The 20,576-nt window shown below is 40.5% G+C and overlaps 1 protein-coding gene across 8 annotated transcripts in view; it reads left to right on the top strand.

Moving 5' to 3' along the window:
* The window catches only part of sema6a (sema domain, transmembrane domain (TM), and cytoplasmic domain, (semaphorin) 6A), a 164,647-nt gene that overhangs the window by 88,541 nt on the left and 55,530 nt on the right, over positions 1-20,576 (top strand). For all 8 annotated transcript variants that reach the window (XM_048595094.1, XM_048595093.1, XM_048595090.1 and 5 more), the window contains exons 2-3: positions 16,557-16,694; positions 17,028-17,145. In XM_048595094.1, the coding sequence (XP_048451051.1) occupies positions 16,595-16,694; positions 17,028-17,145 (218 nt within the window). In that variant the 5' untranslated portion in view covers positions 16,557-16,594. The remainder of the gene's footprint in view (positions 1-16,556; positions 16,695-17,027; positions 17,146-20,576) is intronic.

Here is a 20,576-nt window from a genome sequence, read left to right on the forward strand (position 1 = left end):
GACATGAAGCTGGGTGGGATTGTGAGTTGTGAAGAGGATGCAAGATGATTTTAGACCAGTTGAGTGAGTGGGCTAACACACAGCAGATGCAGTATAATGTGGCTAAATGTGAAATTATACACTTCAGTATGAAAAGCAGGAAGGAGGTATATTATTTAGAAGTTGATATATTGCAAAGTGTAGATGTACAAAGGGATCAGGGTGTCCTTCTATACCAATCAATGAAAGTAGACAGGCAGGAGCAGCAAGCAATTAGGAAGGCAAATCATCTGTTGGCCTTGATTACAAGAGGATTTGCATTCAGAAGTAGGCATGTCTTTCTACAGTTATAAAGGGCCTTGGTAACACCCCACCTGGAGTATTGCGTGCAGTTTTGGTCTACCTACCTAATGAACAATATACTTTCCGTAGAGAAAGTGTAGTGGGGGTTCACTAGGCTGATACCAGGGATAGCAGTGCTGCCAAAAGAGGAGAGATTGGTTTGATTGGGTTGTATTCACTATAGCTTAGAAGGATGAGGGGATCTGATTGAAACATACAAAATTCTAACAGGGCTGCATAGCCTAGATGCAAGGAGGGTGTTTTCCTTGGTTGAGGAGTCTAGAATCAGGGGGCACATTTGCAGGATGCAAGGTAGGCCATTTAGGACTGAGGTGAGGTAATGTTCTTAATTCAAAGGGTAGTGAAACTATGGAATTCTCCACCACCAAAGGCTGTGGAGGTGATGCCAATGGAGGATCAGCCATGGTCCTGTTGAATGGCAGAGCAGGCTGAAGGGCTTACTACTGCTCCTTGTTCCTATGTTTCTGAGGAGTGGGCAGGGCATCTGGAAAGGCATTGTCTCCATACTGCCATCCTCCCTCATTACAGAATGTCAGCCTTGTTGTTTGTGCTCAAGTCTGGAATCTGACTTGAACTCAGAGGCAAGAAATCTACCAACACTATGCCTGAGACCTCAGTCTATGCCTAATTTCCATGTTCCTGTCCATTCTCCATGTCTTTTTGATAGTTTTATTTTCCCTTTTCAAATTCTGATGTAGTTTCCTTTTGAAGTGGTCACAATGACAAAGGGTTCTAGGTCTAATAGTTCTCTGTAGGGTGAAAAGAATCCAAACTTATCCATTCATTTTCCTCATTCAGAGCCCATGTCACCTTTCTACTAATCAGTTTCTTCATGCCAATAAAAAAATTCCAATTTTTAATTTTTTTTCAGATGGTAAATTTATTAGTCCTGGTGTATTTTTCATGGATTCTGCTGTAACCTTTCCACAACACTAATACTCTTCCTATGTTTGTGTTCAGAATAGTGTAAAAACACTGATAATGGCGCCAACATATTTTTTTCCCCCGCACTCCTACGTGTTAAAAGAATACTATTTTTTAAGGCTAAGGTGCAGGGCTGGATGAACACAGCAGGCCAAGCAGCATCATAGGAGCAGAGAGGCTGACGTTTCGGGCCTAGACCCTTCATCAGAAAAGGGGGAGGGGAAGGGGGTTTTGAAATAAATAGGGAGAGAGTGGGAGGCGGATAGAAGAGGGATAGAGGAGAGGATAGGTGGAGAGGAAACAAACAGGTCGAAGAGGCGGGGATGGGGCCAGGAAAGGTGAGTGTAGGTAGGGAGTTAGGAAGGGGATAGGTCAGTCCAGGGAGGACGGACAGGTCAAGGGGGCGGGATGAGGTTGGTCGGTAGGAGATGGAGGTGCGGCTTGAGGTGGGAGGAGGGGATAGGTGGGAGGAAGAACAGGTTAGGGAGGCAGGGACGAGCTGGACTGGTTTTGGGATGCGGTGGGGGGAGGGGAGATTTTGAAACTTGTGAAATCCACATTGATACCATTGGGCTGCAGGGTTCCCAAGCGGAATATGAGTTGCTGTTCCTGCAACCTTCGGGTGGCATCGTTGTGGCACTGCAGGAGGCCCAGGATGGACATGTCGTCTGAGGAATGGGAGGGGGAGTTGAAATGGTTCGCGACTGGGAGGTGCAGTTGTTTGTTGCGAACCGAGCGTAGGTGTTCTGCAAAGCGGTCCCCGAGTCTCCGCTTGGTTTCCCCGATGTAGAGGAAGCCACACCGGGTACAGCGGATGCAGTATACCACATTGGCAGATGTGCAGGTGAACATCTGCTTGATGTGGAAAGTCTTCTTGGGGCCTGGGATGGGGGTGAGGGAGGAGGTACGGGGGCAGGTGTAGCACTTCCTGCGGTTGCAGGGAAAAGTGCCGGGTGTGGTGGAGCTGGAGGGGAGTGTGGAGCGGACAAGGGAGTCACGGAGAGAGTTGTCCCTCCGGAAAGCAGATAAAGGTGGGTCTCCAGCATCTGCAGTTCCTACTATCTCTATTTTTTAAGGCTGTTGACTTGCATCATTGGTTTCAAAAGAAGTAGCTGCAAAGATGGTGATTGTGTTGGTTGTAATTTTCCAAAATTCTGACTGGAGTAGAATACCATAAACGTAACACCTTGGTTCAAGAAAGGAGGTAGGTAGAGGACAGGTCACTGTAGGACAGTTAGCCTGACATCTGTCATTTATAAGAATGCTAGAATCCATTATTAAGGAAGCAGTAGTATACAATAAGAATCTGGTCGCATCCACATGGTTTCTTAAGGGTCGCTTTTCACAAATTTATTAGAGCTCTTTCAAGGATGCAAAAGCCCCATGAGTAAAGGGGAGCCAGTAATGTCGTGTATTTAGATTTCCAAAAGGTGCCAATGAAAGGTTATTGCACAAAATAAGATCTTGTGGTGTTGAAGTACTAAATTGGCATGGATACAGGATTGAGTAACAGGAAACAGACTTAGAATAAATGGATTATTTTCAGGTTGGCCAATTGTAACTGGTGGGTTGCCACAACGAGCAGTGTTGGTGTCTCAACTATTTGCATTTTTAAAAATGATTTTGAAGGAAATGAGCATACTGTAGCCAGTTTTGCTGACTATTCCAAGATGGTTAGGAGGGCATGTTGTGAGAACGATACAAATAGTTTGAGTAAGCAAGGAAAAAATTTGGCAGAGTGGGCAGAATAATATAGGAAACATGAAGTTGTCTATATTGGCAAGTAGGATAGAAAAATAGATTGTTATTTAAACAGAGAGAGAGTGCAGCAAATTGTGGTACAGAGTGATCTGCATGTCCATGTAGATGAATCTCAAAAAAGTTGGCATGCAGATTCCAAAATGAATTGGGAAGGTGAATAGAATGTTGGTTTTCATTGCAAAGGGATGGCTTAAGAATAAGCAAGTCTTGTTAACAATTGTATGGGGAAACCACACTTAGAGTTCTTTGTACAGTTCTGCTCTCTTTACTTAAGGAGGGATATATTTGTATTGGAAGCAGTTCATTGAAAGTTCATTAAGCTGCCTCCTGGGATGAAGGGGTTATCTTTTGAGGAAAAGTTAAACAAGTTGGGAATTTACTCATTGGAGTTTGGAAGGATGAGAGGTGATTTTAGTAAAATAAGTAAGCTTCTGTGGTGACCTGACAAGAATACGTACTGATCGAATGTTTTTCCTCATGGGGGAATGACAGAGCACAGTTTAAAAATAAGGGGTCTTCCATTTAACATGGAACTGAGAGTTTCTTCTCTGAGGGCTATCAATCTTTGGAATTTTCTCCCTTACATAGCATGAGAGGGGTGTTTTTGAACATGAGTCAAGCAGATTTTGTTTCCTTGTAAGTGAGTTGGGCATTATGGGGGCCAGCAGGCAAATGAAGTGACCACATTCAGATTAGCCATGTCTTATCGAATGGCAGTGCAGGCTAATGGAGCCAAGTACCCTCAATGCTCCAGTTTCTTAAGATCTTGACTCATTCCAGGCTGTTCAGTCCTCTGAAGCTGAATTGCTACTGGTTCTTCACTGGGATCTTTCTACCCATATCTGTGCTTCAAGAGCATTTTTGCCTCCCCCGTCAATTTTTAACTCATGCTGCAGGTGAAGGCCCCTGGCGCAGCTAAAATGGTTTCTGTCTGAATGCAGTGCTGAGTTCAATTGGCTATTCTGAGCCTCCTGTGTGAATCACACTCTTTCCTCTTCCTCTCAGAAAGATTTCCAGCTTGTTTAGAATGCTTTGCCTACATTTTGACCCCACTCTAAAACTCGGAATAAAAACTTGTTGGAATGTAAACAGACAAAAGAGCTCTAGTTCATATCTTTCTAGTTTCAGCACTGGAGCGTTCTCCTGGATTCTTGAGCTTTGTCTGGGTTGTAACTCCATTTTTAATGTGGGCAAAGCAGTAAAGCGTGCTGTGAAAATAGGTAGAGTATTCCATTCTACTGGCCAAGGAGGATTTTAAAGTAAGGTTCCTCACAGGAGAAAGCCACCTCTTGCAGAATTCATGAGTTCTAGCCTTGTAGGAGTATACAAAAAAAGTGTTTAAAAACCAATTATGACACTAGTGTATGTGTTCATTGCCTGCTGGCTTGTTGTATGGACTAGTATGCTGTAAGGGTAATAGCTGAGAACAGAATTTAAACATCTCTACACTTCAGGTAAAAAAAGGAGAAAGGCATTTCTTTCTCTCTTTTCCTCTCTTTCGCTCACTTTCTTTCGCTCGCTCGCTCTCTTTTTCTCTGAGTGTGCCAGTCAGCTACTGCTATAAGGACTCTGGATGAGAATTTCAATCAAGCTATAAAGCCAAGAATCTCAATTAACTAGGCAACGACCACGTCAAACGCTATCAGTAACATCCACTGCAAAGTCCACTGTTTGTGAATATATCAGAGACTGACCTGTAAATCTTTTATTTCTTTTCTATCTTTTTGGACTCAGCTTTTAGGTCTAATCTGTGTGTTGTGTTGCTGTTTCTTCTTGAATTTGGTAATTAGTAAATTCACTCCATTTTTGTTAATGCCATAAAGCCTGGTCAAAATTGGTTTGAAGTCATAAATCTTATTTTGTACCTGGAAGAATGATATCCATAAGGGAAAGAATTTTTTGTAAATTTAATTTGTTCTGCCCAATCGAAGAGGTTAATGTATCCTTTCTGGAACCTTAACAAATTTGAGAACCTCCTCCAGGCGCTAGTTATAACAAAATCAAAATATCATTTGAAACGATCATGGATGTGCTTGAATTGGAGAATAGACAACTTTTAAGAAATAAGAATGTAAACCAAATCATATCATAGAATCCCTACAGTGTGGAAACCAACCCTTAGAGCATCCCACCCTGACCAATCCCCCTATCCCTGAACACTACGGGCGATTTAGCATGGCTAATCCACCTAGCCTACTCATGTTTGAACTGTGGGAGGAAACCAGAGCACCCAGAGGAATCCCACACAGACACAGGGAGAATGCGCAAACTCCACACAGACAGTTGCCCGAGTGTGGAATTGAACCCAGGTCCCTGGTGCTGTGAGGCAGCCGTGCTAACCACTGAGCCACCGTGTAGATGAAGATGGTAAGATAAGATGGGAAGCTTGATACTATGGCCAGAGTTTTGTCAGTCTTTTGGCAATCATCTGGTCTATCCTCCTATTCTTAATCTGACTAGCCCAAGGCACCAGTAGTAGTCCAGACATTACTACCCTCGAGGATCTACTTTTTAACCTCCTGCCTAATTCCCGATATTCTCTCTGCAGAACCTCATCCTTTTCCCTACCTATGTCGTTGGTACCAATGTACACAATGACCTGCTGCTGGTCACTTTTCCCTTTCAGAATATTCTGCACCCGCTCCAAGACGCTCTTGATCCTGGCACTAGGGAGGCAACAAGCCATTCTGATGTCTCACTGACAGCCGCAGAAATGTTTGTCTGTGCTCCAGACTGGAGAGTTCCCTATTCCAATCAATCACTTGGAACCTGACATACCCCTCATTACGGTATAGCCAGTCATGGTACCAGAAACCTGGCTGTCAGACCTAAACTCCCCTGAGAGGCCACCCCTCCTCCTTCCGGTATCCAAAACAGCATATCTGTTTGAGATGGGGATAGCCACAGGAGACTCCTGCACTACCTGGCTACCTCTCCTTCCATTTCTAGCGGACGACCATCGACCTGACTGTATCTACTGTGTTTCCACCTTCCTGAAACTGCCATCCATCACACCCCATTGCTCTTGTAGACTCCTTATTGCCTCTAACTGCCTCTCGAATCAGTCCATTCGGTCTGATAGGATTGGCAACCAAACACACTTCCTGAAAACATATTCTCCAGGAACATTCAAAATCTCCCTGATCTTGGGATTCACATTTTCGGACCATTGGGATCTCCTTAGGGTAGAATTGATCTCTTTTAAGAGGGACGGGTTCCACCTGAATTGGAAGGGGACCAATATCCTTGTGGGGAAATTTGCTTGTGCTACTCGGGAGGCTTTAAACTAGTAAAGGGGGTGGGTAGGGGCAGGCGGGAACCAAAGCTATAATGAGAAAAGGTTCTGCATGGTAGATTGGTTAGTAAGTTTAGATCACATGGGATCCAGAGTACTGTAGCAGCCTGAGTCTGCTACAGTAGATAAGAGGAGTAAGTTGAATAGTCATTGCAGAAAACAGTGTGACAGAGAACGAGATAAGATTGATAAACTGCATTTACTTCAATGCAAGAAGCCTGACAAGTAAGGCAGATGAACTTAGGGCATGGTTAAGAACATGGGACAGGGCTATCATAGCTATTACAGAAATGTGACTCAGGGATGGACAGGACTGGCAGCTTCATGTTCCAGGGTATAGATGCTATAGGAAGGATAGAAAGGGAGGCAAGAGAGGAGGAGGAGTAGCGTTTTTGGTTAGGGAGAATATTACAGCTGTAGTTAGGGAGGATGTTCCTGGGAGATCGTCCATTGAAGTTATATGGGTGGAACTTAAAAATAAGAAAGGGATGATCATCTTGTGATTGTATTAAAGACCCCCCAGTAATCAGCAGGAAATTGAGAAGCAAACATGTAAGGAGATCTCAGATATCTTGTAAGAAAAATAAGGTTGTAACGGTGGCGGATTTTAACTTTCCGAACGTAAACTTGGACTGTCATAGTGTTAAGGGCTTAGATGCTGAGGGATGGGAATTACATGCATTTGGAATGGCAAAGACTCATTAGGGATAGCCAACATGGCTTTGAGCATGAGGAAACATGCCTCACTAACTTGATTAAGTTTTTCGAGGAGGTGACAAAGAAGATTGATGAAGGCAGAGAAGTAGACATTGTCCATATGGACTTCAGCAAAGCGTCCAATAAGGTTCTGCATGGTAGATTGGTTAGTAAGTTTAGATCACATGGGATCCAGTAAAGCTAGCCAATTGGTTACTAAATTGGCTTAAAGATCGGAGACAGAGAGTGGTGGTAGAAGGTTGTTTTCTGGACTGGAGGCCTGTGACCAGTGGTGTGCCACAAGGATCAGTGCTGGGTCTACTGCTTTTCAACATTTATATAAATCATCTTGATGTGAATATAGGAGGTATGGTTAGTAAATTTGCAGATGACACTGAAATAGATAGCGTAGTGGACAGTGAAGAAGATTATCTCAGAATACAACGGGATCTTGATCAGCTGGGCCGAGAAGTGGCACATGGAGTCTAATTTATATAAATGTGAAGTGTTACATTTTGGTAAGGCAAACCAGGGCAGGACTTATACAGTTAATGGGAGGACCCTGGGGAGTATTGCCGAACAAAGAGACCTAGTAGTGCAGGTGCGTAACTCCTCAAAAGTGGAGTCACAGGTAGACAGGGTGCTGAAGAAACAATTTGGCACGCTTGCCTTCATTGATCAGAACATTGAGTAAAGGATATTGGGGCTGTACAGGACATTGATGAGGCCACTTTTGGAATACTGCATACAACTCTGGTTGCCCTTCTATAGGAAGGATGTTGTTAAGTATGAGAGGGTGCAGAAAAAACTTGCAAGGATGTTGCAGGGATTGGAGGATTTGAGCTATAGGGATAGGCTGGGGCTATTTTCCCTGGAGCATTGGAGACTGAGGGGTGCCTTTATAGAGGTTTATAAAACCATGAGGAGCATGGATAGGGTGAATAGCCAAGGTCTTTCCCTGGGCTGGGTGAGTCCAAAACGAGAGAGCATAGGTTTAGGTAAGCAGAGAAAGATTTAAAAGGGACCTGAGGGATAACTTTTTCATGCAGAGGATGGTGCATGGAACGAGATGCCAGAAGAAGTGATAGACGCTGGTACAATTACAGCATTTAAATGGCATCTGGATGAGTCTACGAATAGGAAGGATTTATAGGAAGGGACAAACGCTGGCAAATGGGGCTTGGTCAGATTGGAATGTCTGGTTGGTGCGGAAGAGTTGGACTGAAGCCTCTGTTTCCGTGCTGTATGATTCTATGGCTCTAATAATTTGGAAGGATAGAACCGATCAAAAAGTTAAAGTTCTAAATTGGACTAAGATCAATTTTTGAAGGTATTAGATAAGACCTTTTAAAATTTGATTAAGGGAGGCCATTTACAGGCAAAGGCATATTTGGGCAGTGGGAGGCCTTTAAGAATGAGAACGAGAAACAGAGTGCAGGAACGTTTTAGGGCTGACCAAAATCTTCCTATTTCTTACTGTTTGGCCAACAACAGGAATAGTGATGGATTGACTGACTTCTTAGTGGCAATTGACTTACTTAAATGGTCAATTAAAGGCAATTTCCTGCCACTTCCCAGCTTCCTCCAGAGATGAAGGAGGGGTTGCTCCTTTATTTTAGGAACTCCATGGAGGAGCTCTGCCAGTATTGAAACCATCTGTCCCATCACCATTGCCATTACATGGCCACCTTGTCCTCGACATTTTACAATTCTACTCAGCCCTCTTTGAGTAAGTGCTGCCATTGAAGAATGCTGTTCTTGCATCTATAGCCTCACTAGTGCCAGAGCAAACAGTGGTGCTGCTGGCACTCTGTTTGGCCTTTTGCCCCAGCTGGCAAGACTTCTGCCTTCCCAATAATACTCTTAGTGGCCTTCTGTCTGCCTTAGCCCGTTTATGAATGCCGCAAACTGAGTAGAACAGGTGTCTTGTGAAATCTCACAGGACCATTTGCAGTAAAGCTTGCAAACAAAATTGATTGGCTGACTGAGCCTGTGTGGTAGAGCAGGGGTATTGGACATCAGTCTAACAGACCATGCTGTAACAGACAGTTTGCTATTTAGGGTGTAGTTATTAAAAGTGTTGTGTAGGTCAGGAGAGGGTTGGTTCAATTTAAACATTTATTCGTGCTTCAAAGTTGTGCTAACCCCTGGAGCAATGTTGGCGCAGTGGATAATGCTGATGTGTGTGACAGGTTTACAGTATTGTATTGTAATGCTTTTAGCCTCCAGATACAACATTAGACCTTGTCAGATTTCCTTCAGTTCCAACTAGCTTATCATTTATAGCAAAAGATCTCACTGAAGCTTCCTATTATCTGTATGTTAAGATAAAAATAACTCCCTAGCACTAATAGTGTCATTCAAAAGTGCCAGAGATCAAACTACAAATGATTGCTTTTAATTCCTTAAAAATCCACTTTGTAAAAATATTTTTATAATTGCCAAAGATGCCAAAGTGCAGCTCTCATCTGTTTCAACTTAATTTGTTTCAAATTCTTTGAACTTTCTGAAACGATTGAGATAAGAGCAAAATATATCGAAAGCATGGCGCTGCCAAAAGATGGTAACAAAGGAGGCATTATCTGTTAATTCTGCCTTTTGTGAGGATTAACCCTTGTGTGATTGATTCTGTATTTCTTTTTGCTTTTGAATGGCTTCTGTGGTGACAGATTGGTACACTGCTTTGTTATATTGCAGAGAGAGGTGTTAGTCTGCTTGCCTATGTAGAAGCACAGCAGATTGGCTTATTGAATGCAATACTTATGTAAAAGCCCAACATTCTAGATGCTGTGCTGATATCACTGCCAGCAGATCTAAGTATTAAGTGATGAGTGATGCAGTGGAAGCACCATTAAGTTATCCTGCCTGGTACTTGCAGCAGCTTGAAGTGGGACAGATATAAATACTAAACTATCTGGAATACAGGTTGAGAATTATGTCATTGAGTCTTCATTTGTTAAATGAGAACTGAACCAAACCACAGGTAGGTCCCTGTTTCTGCATTTGGCTTATGCTATGCTCTGTCTGGAGCTCTGCCAGTTGTCTTCTCTGTCTCCGGGTCAGAGACTCTACTCTTGATCATTATTCAGCAGCTCCTGCTGAGCAGTGCCTGTGTGTGTGTGTGGCTATTGGATAAGACAATATTGAGTTTGGTAGTTGATGCATCTATAGTTCAATTATCATAATTTGTAATGCAGGGAAGGCAGCATCTGGAGAAACTTTTGCGGCACGTTGCATATAAATTTAAGGTCGGTGGGGAGAAGAGGAGTCGCCATCTGAGAGGACTGTTAAAACTGAAATTACACTGTAAAACAAAGATTTAAACTACAACATATGACAGTGGAATTTTAATGAGAATAATTCATCAGCTGTGGAATACACACAGCCTCTGTTGTCTAACTTCTTCTGTGGCATCTCCTACTGAGCACTGTTTCAGCCCTTTTCCTTCCATTGACCTCCTCTAGGCTTACACGAATGCTCTGTATTTTAAAACTCTGCAGATTATTTAATCCTTGTCCTCACCTCAAATCTTTTCAAGTCAACAGTAATTCATACAATCTTTGTCCTGAAAGCTGTGCTTTAACATTTTTGTTTTGGCAATTTAAAGTTGAAATTGCAATGAAGGAGAAAGACCAGCAATAACCTTTCCCAGCCTTCTATTTCCCTTTTAAATGCAATGAGTTTTACTTGTTGAGAAGGTTTAAAAGAAAATACATCCTGTGGATATGGAATACGAGAGGAATTACTTAGTTAAACAGATATTTGGAAAGAGGTTGTTTTAAACTGGACAGAGTGAGAGCGGGGTTGGGTTTGAAAGTCGCAGTAGTACTAATAATCCGTTTTAGTTTCTGAAATGGTTTATGATGAATGTTCTGTTGATGCTTTAATTTGAAAAGAGATAGTTTCTGATGCACCTAGTTTCTCCCTTCACTTGTAAGGTTTCTTCTATCAGCTTATATAATATTATTATCGTTGCATGAGTCCATAATGACAACTTGTAATTATCTAACACCTTTTTAGTGTCGTAAATATCCTAAGATGTTTCACTCCAGAAAAACAAACACGGAGCAATGGTAAGCAGCAGAGGAAAGATGGCAAAAAGTGCAATCAAAAAGAAATGGTAAGGCAGGCCTACTAGGTTTAGGGAGAACACAGTAGTACAGCTGATATGATTGAATTAAATTTTTCACTTCCGGATTGGAATGGAAGAGTTTTGCAAACAGAAGTTGGTGCAAAGTGAGATGCAGGCTGCAAAGTTTTGGAAAAGTCAGATCTATAGTAAACAAAAAGGTAGGCAAGGATTTGTGCTGCTGGTGTGCTGAGTGTAGCAGCGAAATAAACATTTGTTTTGATGAACAAAATATAGGGTTTGAAGGTCAGCTGCAAAAAAGAGAACATGGCAAGTTTTTTAAAGCATCTGTTCTGACCTGACCAAGCAATTGGAAAGAAAGATGGCACTAAACAATAATATAGGATTTCGCTGCGAGGTCGATTTATGATGAACTCAGCCTTCCCAATAATCATTTATATGGTGTTCTGGCTCTCTCACAACTTGGTCAAATAATGTGACAACAGGAGTTATTTCCTCATGTAATTGTAAGTTCTACAGAGTTTTACTGTGAGAGCCATGTTTTAACATTACTTGGGTGGTTAAAATTCAAAAAAAGAACCAGTGGCCATATTTCCTTCCACTTTCCTTTTGAAAACAGCACAGGTTGATAGCCTTAGACTGCCACTAATTATACAAACAAAGCAAAAGTTCTGATGAAATTGGAAATATACTAAGGTTACTAAGTTTTTGAGCAGAATTCATTTGTAAATACCATTATGTTCCCTAAAATGACAGAATTATCATTTATGTGCAAACATTTCCTCAATTGGAATACATGAAATTTCGTCACAGAAGGCAGTATCTCAGCCCATTGAAGCTAACCTAATCCCATTTCTCTCCCCTCATTCTTTTGTACTTTCTACCTCTTCATACCAGACATTCCCTTAAACCTGATGCAGTTCCAGTAGTTGTTTGTGTTCCATGATATCGAGCCCATCATTAACAGATAGCCCTTGTCACACAGTAGCCATGTTTTGGATTTGCTATGTAGGCTCAAATTCAGCTGGCAACAGGACTGAGACAGAATAAAAGCATTATGGCTACTGCCAGGATATCAGATTGACTTGAACAATATGCTGCTTATAGTCACACCAGTTGGTTGTTACAGAAGCAAAATTTTTTTTGATTCTCATATGTGGCAGAGTTCATACACATTGCTGTTGCTGGGTATGCTGTTAATTTATATAAATGACTTAGATGAATGGATGGAAGATACGGTTGTTAAATTAGCTTATGTTACAAAGATATGTAGGAAGGTAAGTTGTAATGCGCCTATCAGGAGACTCCAAAGAATTATAGGTTGTGAGTGAACAGAAATATGGCAAATGGTATTTAAAGTGAAAAAAAAATCTGTAGTGAGAGAAGCAGAGTTAATGTTTCGAGTCTAGTGACCCTTCATCAGAACTCCATTAGACCCTTCATCAGTTCTGACGAAGGGTCACTCGACTCAAAATGTTAACTCTGCTTCTCTCTACATATGCTGTCAGATGTGCTGAGTTTCTCAGTACTTTGTTTGTGCTGTGACTAAAATGTTGCCACTGTTTCAGCTCCAGTTGAGAAAGAATTACAGAAACTGTAAAGAATTACACCACTGTTACTTCTACAGCCTTTGGCAACACAGTAATCCTGCCCAGAGGTTTTAGTTACAGCTGTAGTAGGTATTAAACTGAGAATCTCATTACTGAAGGTACATGTCTCTCACTTTATTCCTTACGGAGGTTTAGGTAGAAAACTTGCTCACTGAGCTTTCTCAGTGGGCATCTCCTTCTCAGCTCATCTCCACTCCTTCCTTAGCCCTCTTGCAGCAGCTCACCTTGCTCTCCCTGGCTTCTGTTCATTCTCCTAAACTGTGCTGTATTCCAAGTGGATGCCCATTAATCCATCACTGTCTGAAAACAACTTGTGAATCCTGAATTACCTGACACAACACTTGCAACTTAGAAACAATGAGAGATGGTACCAAACACTTAAAGTGTAGCAGTATCAAGGGGACAAAAAAAAATCAATTTGCCTCTAGTCTGTAGGTCCTTGATTTCTTTCAATAGTGTTGGTGTGAAGTGCTTTCTGCTGCTGAACATTTATTCAGCAATGTGAGGATAAGAGAGGTCATTGGTTGGAGTGTTGAGCTCCAGTGTGGCACTACTGGATTCAGATTACTATTGCACAACTTCTGGTGCACATTCGTGGTGTGCACACTGTACACTTGCTTCAATATGGCATCTGGCACTATTCACTTCATGACTGTATGCAAACGCTGTGAATGTCAATTTAAAGCTCAAAGGTCATTCACCAAAACAAATTAAGTGCCAATAAGACCAATTTCTTACCAGCCTACTCTCTATCAAGTGGTACAATCGTGTATAGAAGTAATTTTTGTTTCCTTGTGTGTAGCTATTATATTGAATAAACCTAGTGACAGTAATTCATCCCCGTTTGGATCCTCACAGAAACCATCTGCGAAAGTTAAATGTAGAAACCTCAAATAGCCTCATTCCTTTATCCTATTTATAGGTCGTTATAGAACGAATTGTATTCTGACCTGTCATGAAAAGCTATCAGATTTTGACCAAAACTGTCAGATTTTATTAGAGAGCTGAAGAGGGGCCATATCTTCACTGTCTCAAAAACTTCTTATTTTTATTTAGTAAACTGACTCCAGGCACATCACAAGAACACCACCAAATAAAATTTGACGCTACCACAAAAGGAAATTTTTTGTCAAATTACCAAAAGGCTTGGCCGTGAAGCTAAATTTGCATGTGTCTTAAAGGAGGAACGGAAAATAATGAAGCGGAGAAGTTTAGGAAGAGAAATGTTTAAGGCTTCAATAACAGAAAGCTTTGTCTCCAGTGGTGTAGCAAATAAAATCAGGGATCTTCATGAGGCCAGAGGACAGATATCTCAGAGTGGTGTAGGGTTGGAAGACATTACTCTGTGTCTATTACAGGTAAACTAGCAGCAATATAATATTCAGCAATTTTCAAAACAGGGCTGTGCTGTTGACAATGACTGGTTGTCTTTTATTTAGTTGTTTGAAGCAGAAGGCCCTGGGTTCAATAAAACAAAGAAATGCAGATGCTGGAGATGTGAAACAAACAAAATAAAAATTGCTGGAGAAACTCAGGTCTGACATCATGCATGGAGAGAAAAAAAATAGTTAATGCTTTGAGGTTTGTACCCCTTTGCGGGTTCAAGCTCCCTTCAGAGAGCCATAAATTTATGAAAGTGTCAAGCAATAAAGGACGCATTGTACCTTATAGTTTCAATGCATTAAGTATTGAGAGAGAGCATCTTTGGAATAAACTGAGATATACTATCCACCTTATGAGTGGAATATATATTTTTAAAAATCCAAGGACCTATCCTAAAAAAAAGGAGTGTTCTTCTGGCATCCAAGCTAATACTTATATCAAAAATCTTTCCTCGTCAACAAGTTGAAGAGCACATGGAATTTTAGCCCATCATTATTATAATTTTGTAGCATTAGGTTTATATGTTTGGCAAGAAAATGAACTATTGAAACACAATTAGTATGTGAGTGCGTAGTAGGTGCAGAGGAATTTGTAGAAAAATCTATTTGTACACTTACCTGCATAAGTTATTGGAGCCAGCTGGTGATGATATGTGGCCATCACTTTCCCAATATTCCTGCTATCAGCTTCTACAAAGGTCATTTCCAACCTTCAGATGTCTGCACCAAGCAAAATTCTAGAATTAACAAAGTTTTATTTTAGCAATGCAATTGCATGCAAATGCCAGTTACAGGCATCTATTATTTTGTCCTGTTTATTTCTTTACAAAGCCATATTGTCCTCCTTTGCTTCCTGTATGGGCACAGTAGGAAGAATAAAACAACAATAAACAGAAGTTGAACCATTTCTGGGTGGGTACAAGCATTCATTTGGAAAAAGAGTGTAGGATTTGCAGACAGAGTCTACACAATCTTTTTCAAGACCAAGAAACATTAGATTTGGGCATGAGAAGAGGAGTTGAGGTAGATCTGTGTCAATTGAGGAGTTTCTTGGGACGTAGAGTTTAGAACATGTAATAGGGTGGCACGGAGGCTCCGTGGTTAGCACTGCTGCCTCACAGTGCCAGGGTCCTGGCTTTGATTCCACCCTCTGGCAACTGTCTGGAGTTTGCATGTTCTCCCCGTGTCTGCGTGAGTTTCCTGCTTGTGCGCTGGTTTCCTCTTGTAGTCCAAAGATGTGCAGGTTAGGTGGATTGACCATGTTCAATTACCCATAGTGTCCAGGGATGTGCAAGATAGGTGGATTAACCATGGGAAATACAGGGTTGAAGGAATAGGGTAGGGGTGTGGGTCTGGGTGGGATGTTTTTCGCAGGGTTGGTGTGGACTCAATTGGCTGAATGGCCTGCTTCCACACTGTAGTGATTCGCAGTCAAAGTCAGATTTGTACAAATTAACATGTGACTGCCAATTTTTTTTACAACACTTGCTTAATGAACTTGGGAAGGCCTTGTTCACATTATTAACCACTGACTGCACTGGACTGAGGTTAACTATGGGTGTCATTTGCAGAAAGTATCAAATCTGTTCTCTTTACAATTGTCCTTTCAATTGCAGGAGGTCATATGACAGCAATTGAGCTGTACTTGCATATATTGGTTTAAGATAATAGAGTTGCAGCTACATCAGACATCAGTGCATCGTTAGCACCTTTTAGTATCAAACCATGGAGGTTACAATCCCTGTCAGAGAAGCATTTGGACAGTCTCTTGTGCTGATTCAAGAGTCATCCCAATGCAGATGGGTAGGTAATATGTGCAGACATCATCCTGGACTGTACAGTTTTCAACCATTGTTCACGGTCTGAATGCATAATACGTTAAGCTTTGAATATGTTGCAATGTTGGCTTTGGATATGAAACTGTACAGGTCCCAGAAGAATGTGAATTAAACTGTATTTCTGAATTGATGATTAAAAGTTAGCACAAAAAAGCATTTGAACAGATTTCTTGAGCCAATTAGTGTCAGCAAGACAGTGACACTAAGTTTGAAGTCTCTGGTCCATTTAACTCCTTCCTTTATGTTTCTACTCTTCCTGTTTGATTTATTTTTCAGTTATGTGAATGGTTTGGTAAAATATCTGCTGAGTGATTCTGAGAGTAACTTGGAATTTGTGGACAAGCAATTTTCCAATTTCTGCTCTTCTCAGTGGCAATGCTTTACCTGGACACCTAGGGAATTTTGGAATGGAGGTTAACTATCATCTTTTCCCCTCACTTTTCTCTTTTCGTCTTGGTTTCCCACATTCTTTCTCCCTTGCTACCTACTGACGTCTGAACAGTGGGTGCACATGTAAGATGCAATGTAATACTACGTTTGATCCTGATCTTTCACAATCATAGTTACAGTTCAACAGTGGATGCAAAATTGACAGCTACTTTTCCCCTTTTCTGACAGGCTTAAGTGAAAGTAAGAGGTGAGCTAGCTGTGCTACTATGAAGCCTGAGGCCTTGCTGCTATATTTTTCGCTACTACATTTTGCTGGGGCTGGTTTCCCCGAAGACTCTGAGCCAATCAGTATTGCACATGGCAACTGTAAGTTTTCAAGTAAAATTTTGTTATACGCTAACTTTAGCCGTAGATGTGAAAGATCGATGAGAAATTATGCATTTGCCTGGAACTAGTTAAATTCCTTTAAACACAGAAAAAAATGAAATGTAATTTCCTCCCAAGCAAGAATTTTTAGCTTGCAATGGAATTAGTCTCCCTGCTGACTTGTAACAAGGATTACAGGAATGAGTGCGTGTGAAATCTGCTGTGATATTACTTCACTGCCTTGGGGTACAAGAAGTGATGAACTAAATGTGGGAATTGTAATTCACAAGATGATTGGGTTAATGTGGTTACATTTTTTTCTGTCTTTAACAGATACAAAACAATATCCGGTATTTTTGGGTCACAAACCTGGACGAAACAACACACTAAGACACAAGCTGGACATTCAGCTGATTGTGAAAATGAATCGAACACTCTACATTGCTGCTAGGTACGTATTACTTCACTAACTTGTCAAACCATGAGTTCAATTTACTGACTAGTTTGAAGAAAATTGCTCTAGCTGCTTATATAAAGGAATTACTTGAAGTAAAACTATTGCATGGCATTGTTTGGCAGTGGGTTTTTACTAGGAAAGTGCTTGCAGCGAGAGAAGGTAGTTTTATGTCCTTTTGAAGGTTACAGGGTGAGCCTCTGATCTCAGAGACATTCTAGTGCTTTTTATATCCATACACGCAGATGTATATGCACAAGTGTCGGTCAACTGAGCCTATTTTCCCATTCAGGTAGCTTGTGGTTGATACATGCCTCAACTCTATTCAGGTTTGTATTTGACACAAGGTTGACTGGACACTGTTTGGATTGTGAATGATATCAAAGTTAAGTTTTGCTACCAGCTTTAAATTGTTGCTTGTTGTTCCTACATTTGCAATTCTGGACAGTGGAGATATATTTTGACCTCCTGTGGTGTGAAAGAGGTGATGGAAAATTTGCAGCCTACTTTATGTCACTCTAATGAAGTCAGTACAGCTAAAAAATGAAAGATGTTAAACAAGTGATTATTCCATTAACATCTATTTTCTGCTGTTGCTTTAAATCAAAACCAACTTTGTGAGGTTGTGTTCGTATTTCATAGACATTTTGATATTTTAATATATCTATGAACATTCTGCCTTCATTACATATTTTAACTTAAGTATATTGTGAAAAACTATTTTTAATTTGCTATGAGGTTGCAACCTAAAACTAAAATATCAGTATTTCTTTGACGGTGATTTCACAAAATGTTTGCTTCCTCTGTTCGCAATCCAGATGATAGTGTGAAACATGTCACCATGCCATTCCCTCATACTCCTCCCTAGAAATGTTCTGTCATGTTTGTGGTGCTTGCATGGATATCTGCGCAGTCGAGTTAAACCAGAAAGGAAGTCAGACAGCAGAGGATCATTGTGTGTGTCGACGCGAATGTGCAGCTTATGGGGAGCATTGCTGCCCAGATATAAATTCAAGTCTGTGAAGATTCTGTCCATTTAAATAAGGATGCGATGCTATTTTTACACTTGCACTAATGTAGGGGGATCATGTGCAGGAAGTAGAAGGTCATGTTTGCACAAGGGGCATTCATTTACTGCTGAGTTAAAATTATGGAAGCTAAATTCAATTTGGAAGCTGGAGACTGCAAAAGAAAAGTTATTTGAATTGTGGGATCTGCCATAACTCCGTTAGTGTTGGATGTCAAAAAGGTATATCAAGAAGAAAATAAAGGAAAAGAAGACGAGTAATTTATTTTTAGGTCAATTGATGGTAACGAGATTTAGGCACTGGTCTGTAACTGTTCTAAAAGATGTTCCTTTTCGTATTAAATTTAATATGTGTTTGGCTGTTCAACGCTTATTTACAAATCTACTGAAGAACCTTATTTACAGAAGTTTAGAAAAAACTGCTTTAAAGCAAAGATAATCTGTTGAGCATTTTCTATCATGAATACAAAAAAGGAAGTTAGCATTCTGTTCTTGGAGAAAGGAAACCACTTTTTTTTCATAGTAATAGTGTGATCAGCATGTAGATGTTGTTTGACATAATTCAAAATGTTGATCTGTTCGAAAAGCATGTTTTGCAAACAAGCATTTATTAAGATGGTGCGTTTTACAGGTGCTGTAGGTTGGATTGTCTGATAATACCAGTAGTAGGTGACTGCTGTTAGAACACAAATGTTAGGAAATCAAATTAATCTCCAGTGGACTGTGCATCTGAAATATTAAGACACAGGTTAATCATCTTCAAGTATCACTTTTTAAACACCCAGATGATCCTATAGTTGTCTTCTAATGTTGTGTGCATTTTATCTACAAAGGGTTAGATGAAAAATGTGGTTATTGGAATAATTGTTTTTAAAGAACAGCTATGTTATTCTAAATGGAAATCATAAACCAGAGACATGAGCCACACTGTCCATTCCCAGCAGAACCACCCCCAACCCCTGGAATTTGCTGAAATACGGGGCCCCTTGGTATCAATGTGGCAGTTCTTCATGAATGGAAAGAACAGGAACATTTGGCAATTTCCTCTTCTCTTTTCTGCTGTCTCTCCCCGTTCCAACCACTGATCCAGCCCAGAATGCTGATGACAATTTTAACAACTTTACTATCAGCAGAACTAAGACTTTTGGATCTTGTGTATACACATTGTATAAACCGGACCTTTTTATTGTTTTATGTGAAAAACAATACTGTGGTCTCCTGGAAATAGTTGCACTTTATCTATTGTCCATTGCTTAGTTTCATATAAAGATAGTAGCACTACAGTTGAGATTATACGATTAATTGCTGTGCTATATAAATACCAATTTGAATAATTGGCTGTACGGATTGGATCTTTCAAAACACAGAAGTGTCTGGTTGCAGTGACAGTAACATATTAGAATGTCCATAACCAAATGCATTTCTAAATTGCAACTATTAGAATACAGTCAGAGTTTATACAGAGATCCATTTAATGGCATCCAAATGGAAAGTAAAGCAATTATTTTAGCAGCTCTAGATAACTATTTTTTCCCCTCCTAGGCAATATTTATGCCTATTCTGCTATCATAGAGGGAATGTGTGTGGTAGAATTTAAAAATAGCCTTGCACCTGGCATGCTAATGGTCCTCCCTGTTGGAGGATTGGTGGGTATTTGTAAAGAAAGTGCAGTTCTCAGCAATGTATAAGCAATTTGACATTTCACAAAAGAAACTTAGCAAAGACAATAGACTATTTGTCTATCTATGGTTTTGAATGAGTAGATGAAATTTATTAGACTCTTAAGCATGACTTTACAATTGTCGACGTTGCAGTTTTATTCGAACATTTTCAACAAAGAAATGTGCCACTTTGAGCATGTCCTTGTCAAGTATAAACAGTGTTTTGTTTATTGCTTAAAGTCAGATGATATCATCTCTAGGAAGGTTTCAAGTTAAGGGTATATGCAAGGGTGAATTTTAAAAATGCACAGCCAGGGGTTTCAGATCTACTGTTCGTCTTCCTTTCAGCTTTGGTGTCCAATGTCCACCTCTCCGTATACAGTTACATGAAGGAGATCTAATTGTACTTGTCAGTGTTCTATAATGGAAAGACTAGTGTGCTGTAGGTGTGAGAAGTTGCATCTCTGGCAATTCTGCATTGATGTGCAGCTATATACTGACTCTCCTTTTTCTACTATTACATTAGTAAAAATGATCTTATTAGCAAAGGCTACGTTTAAACTTCAGTGCTGAATGCCAAAACCTTCAGGTACTCTCCAAAGTGTGTAGAGTTTCTAATTTACCTAATGAGCATATACAGATCTCTTGATGGTAACTTGAAAGAAGAGTGGAACACATTTTAATCCAACATAAATGAGAGCGACACAGTGCATCCATTAAATCATTAAGGGTGCAAGGAT

The sequence above is a fragment of the Rhincodon typus genome, chromosome 3 (genome assembly GCF_021869965.1).
Source record: "Rhincodon typus isolate 14 chromosome 3, sRhiTyp1.1, whole genome shotgun sequence".
Classification (NCBI taxonomy): Eukaryota; Metazoa; Chordata; class Chondrichthyes; order Orectolobiformes; family Rhincodontidae; genus Rhincodon; species Rhincodon typus.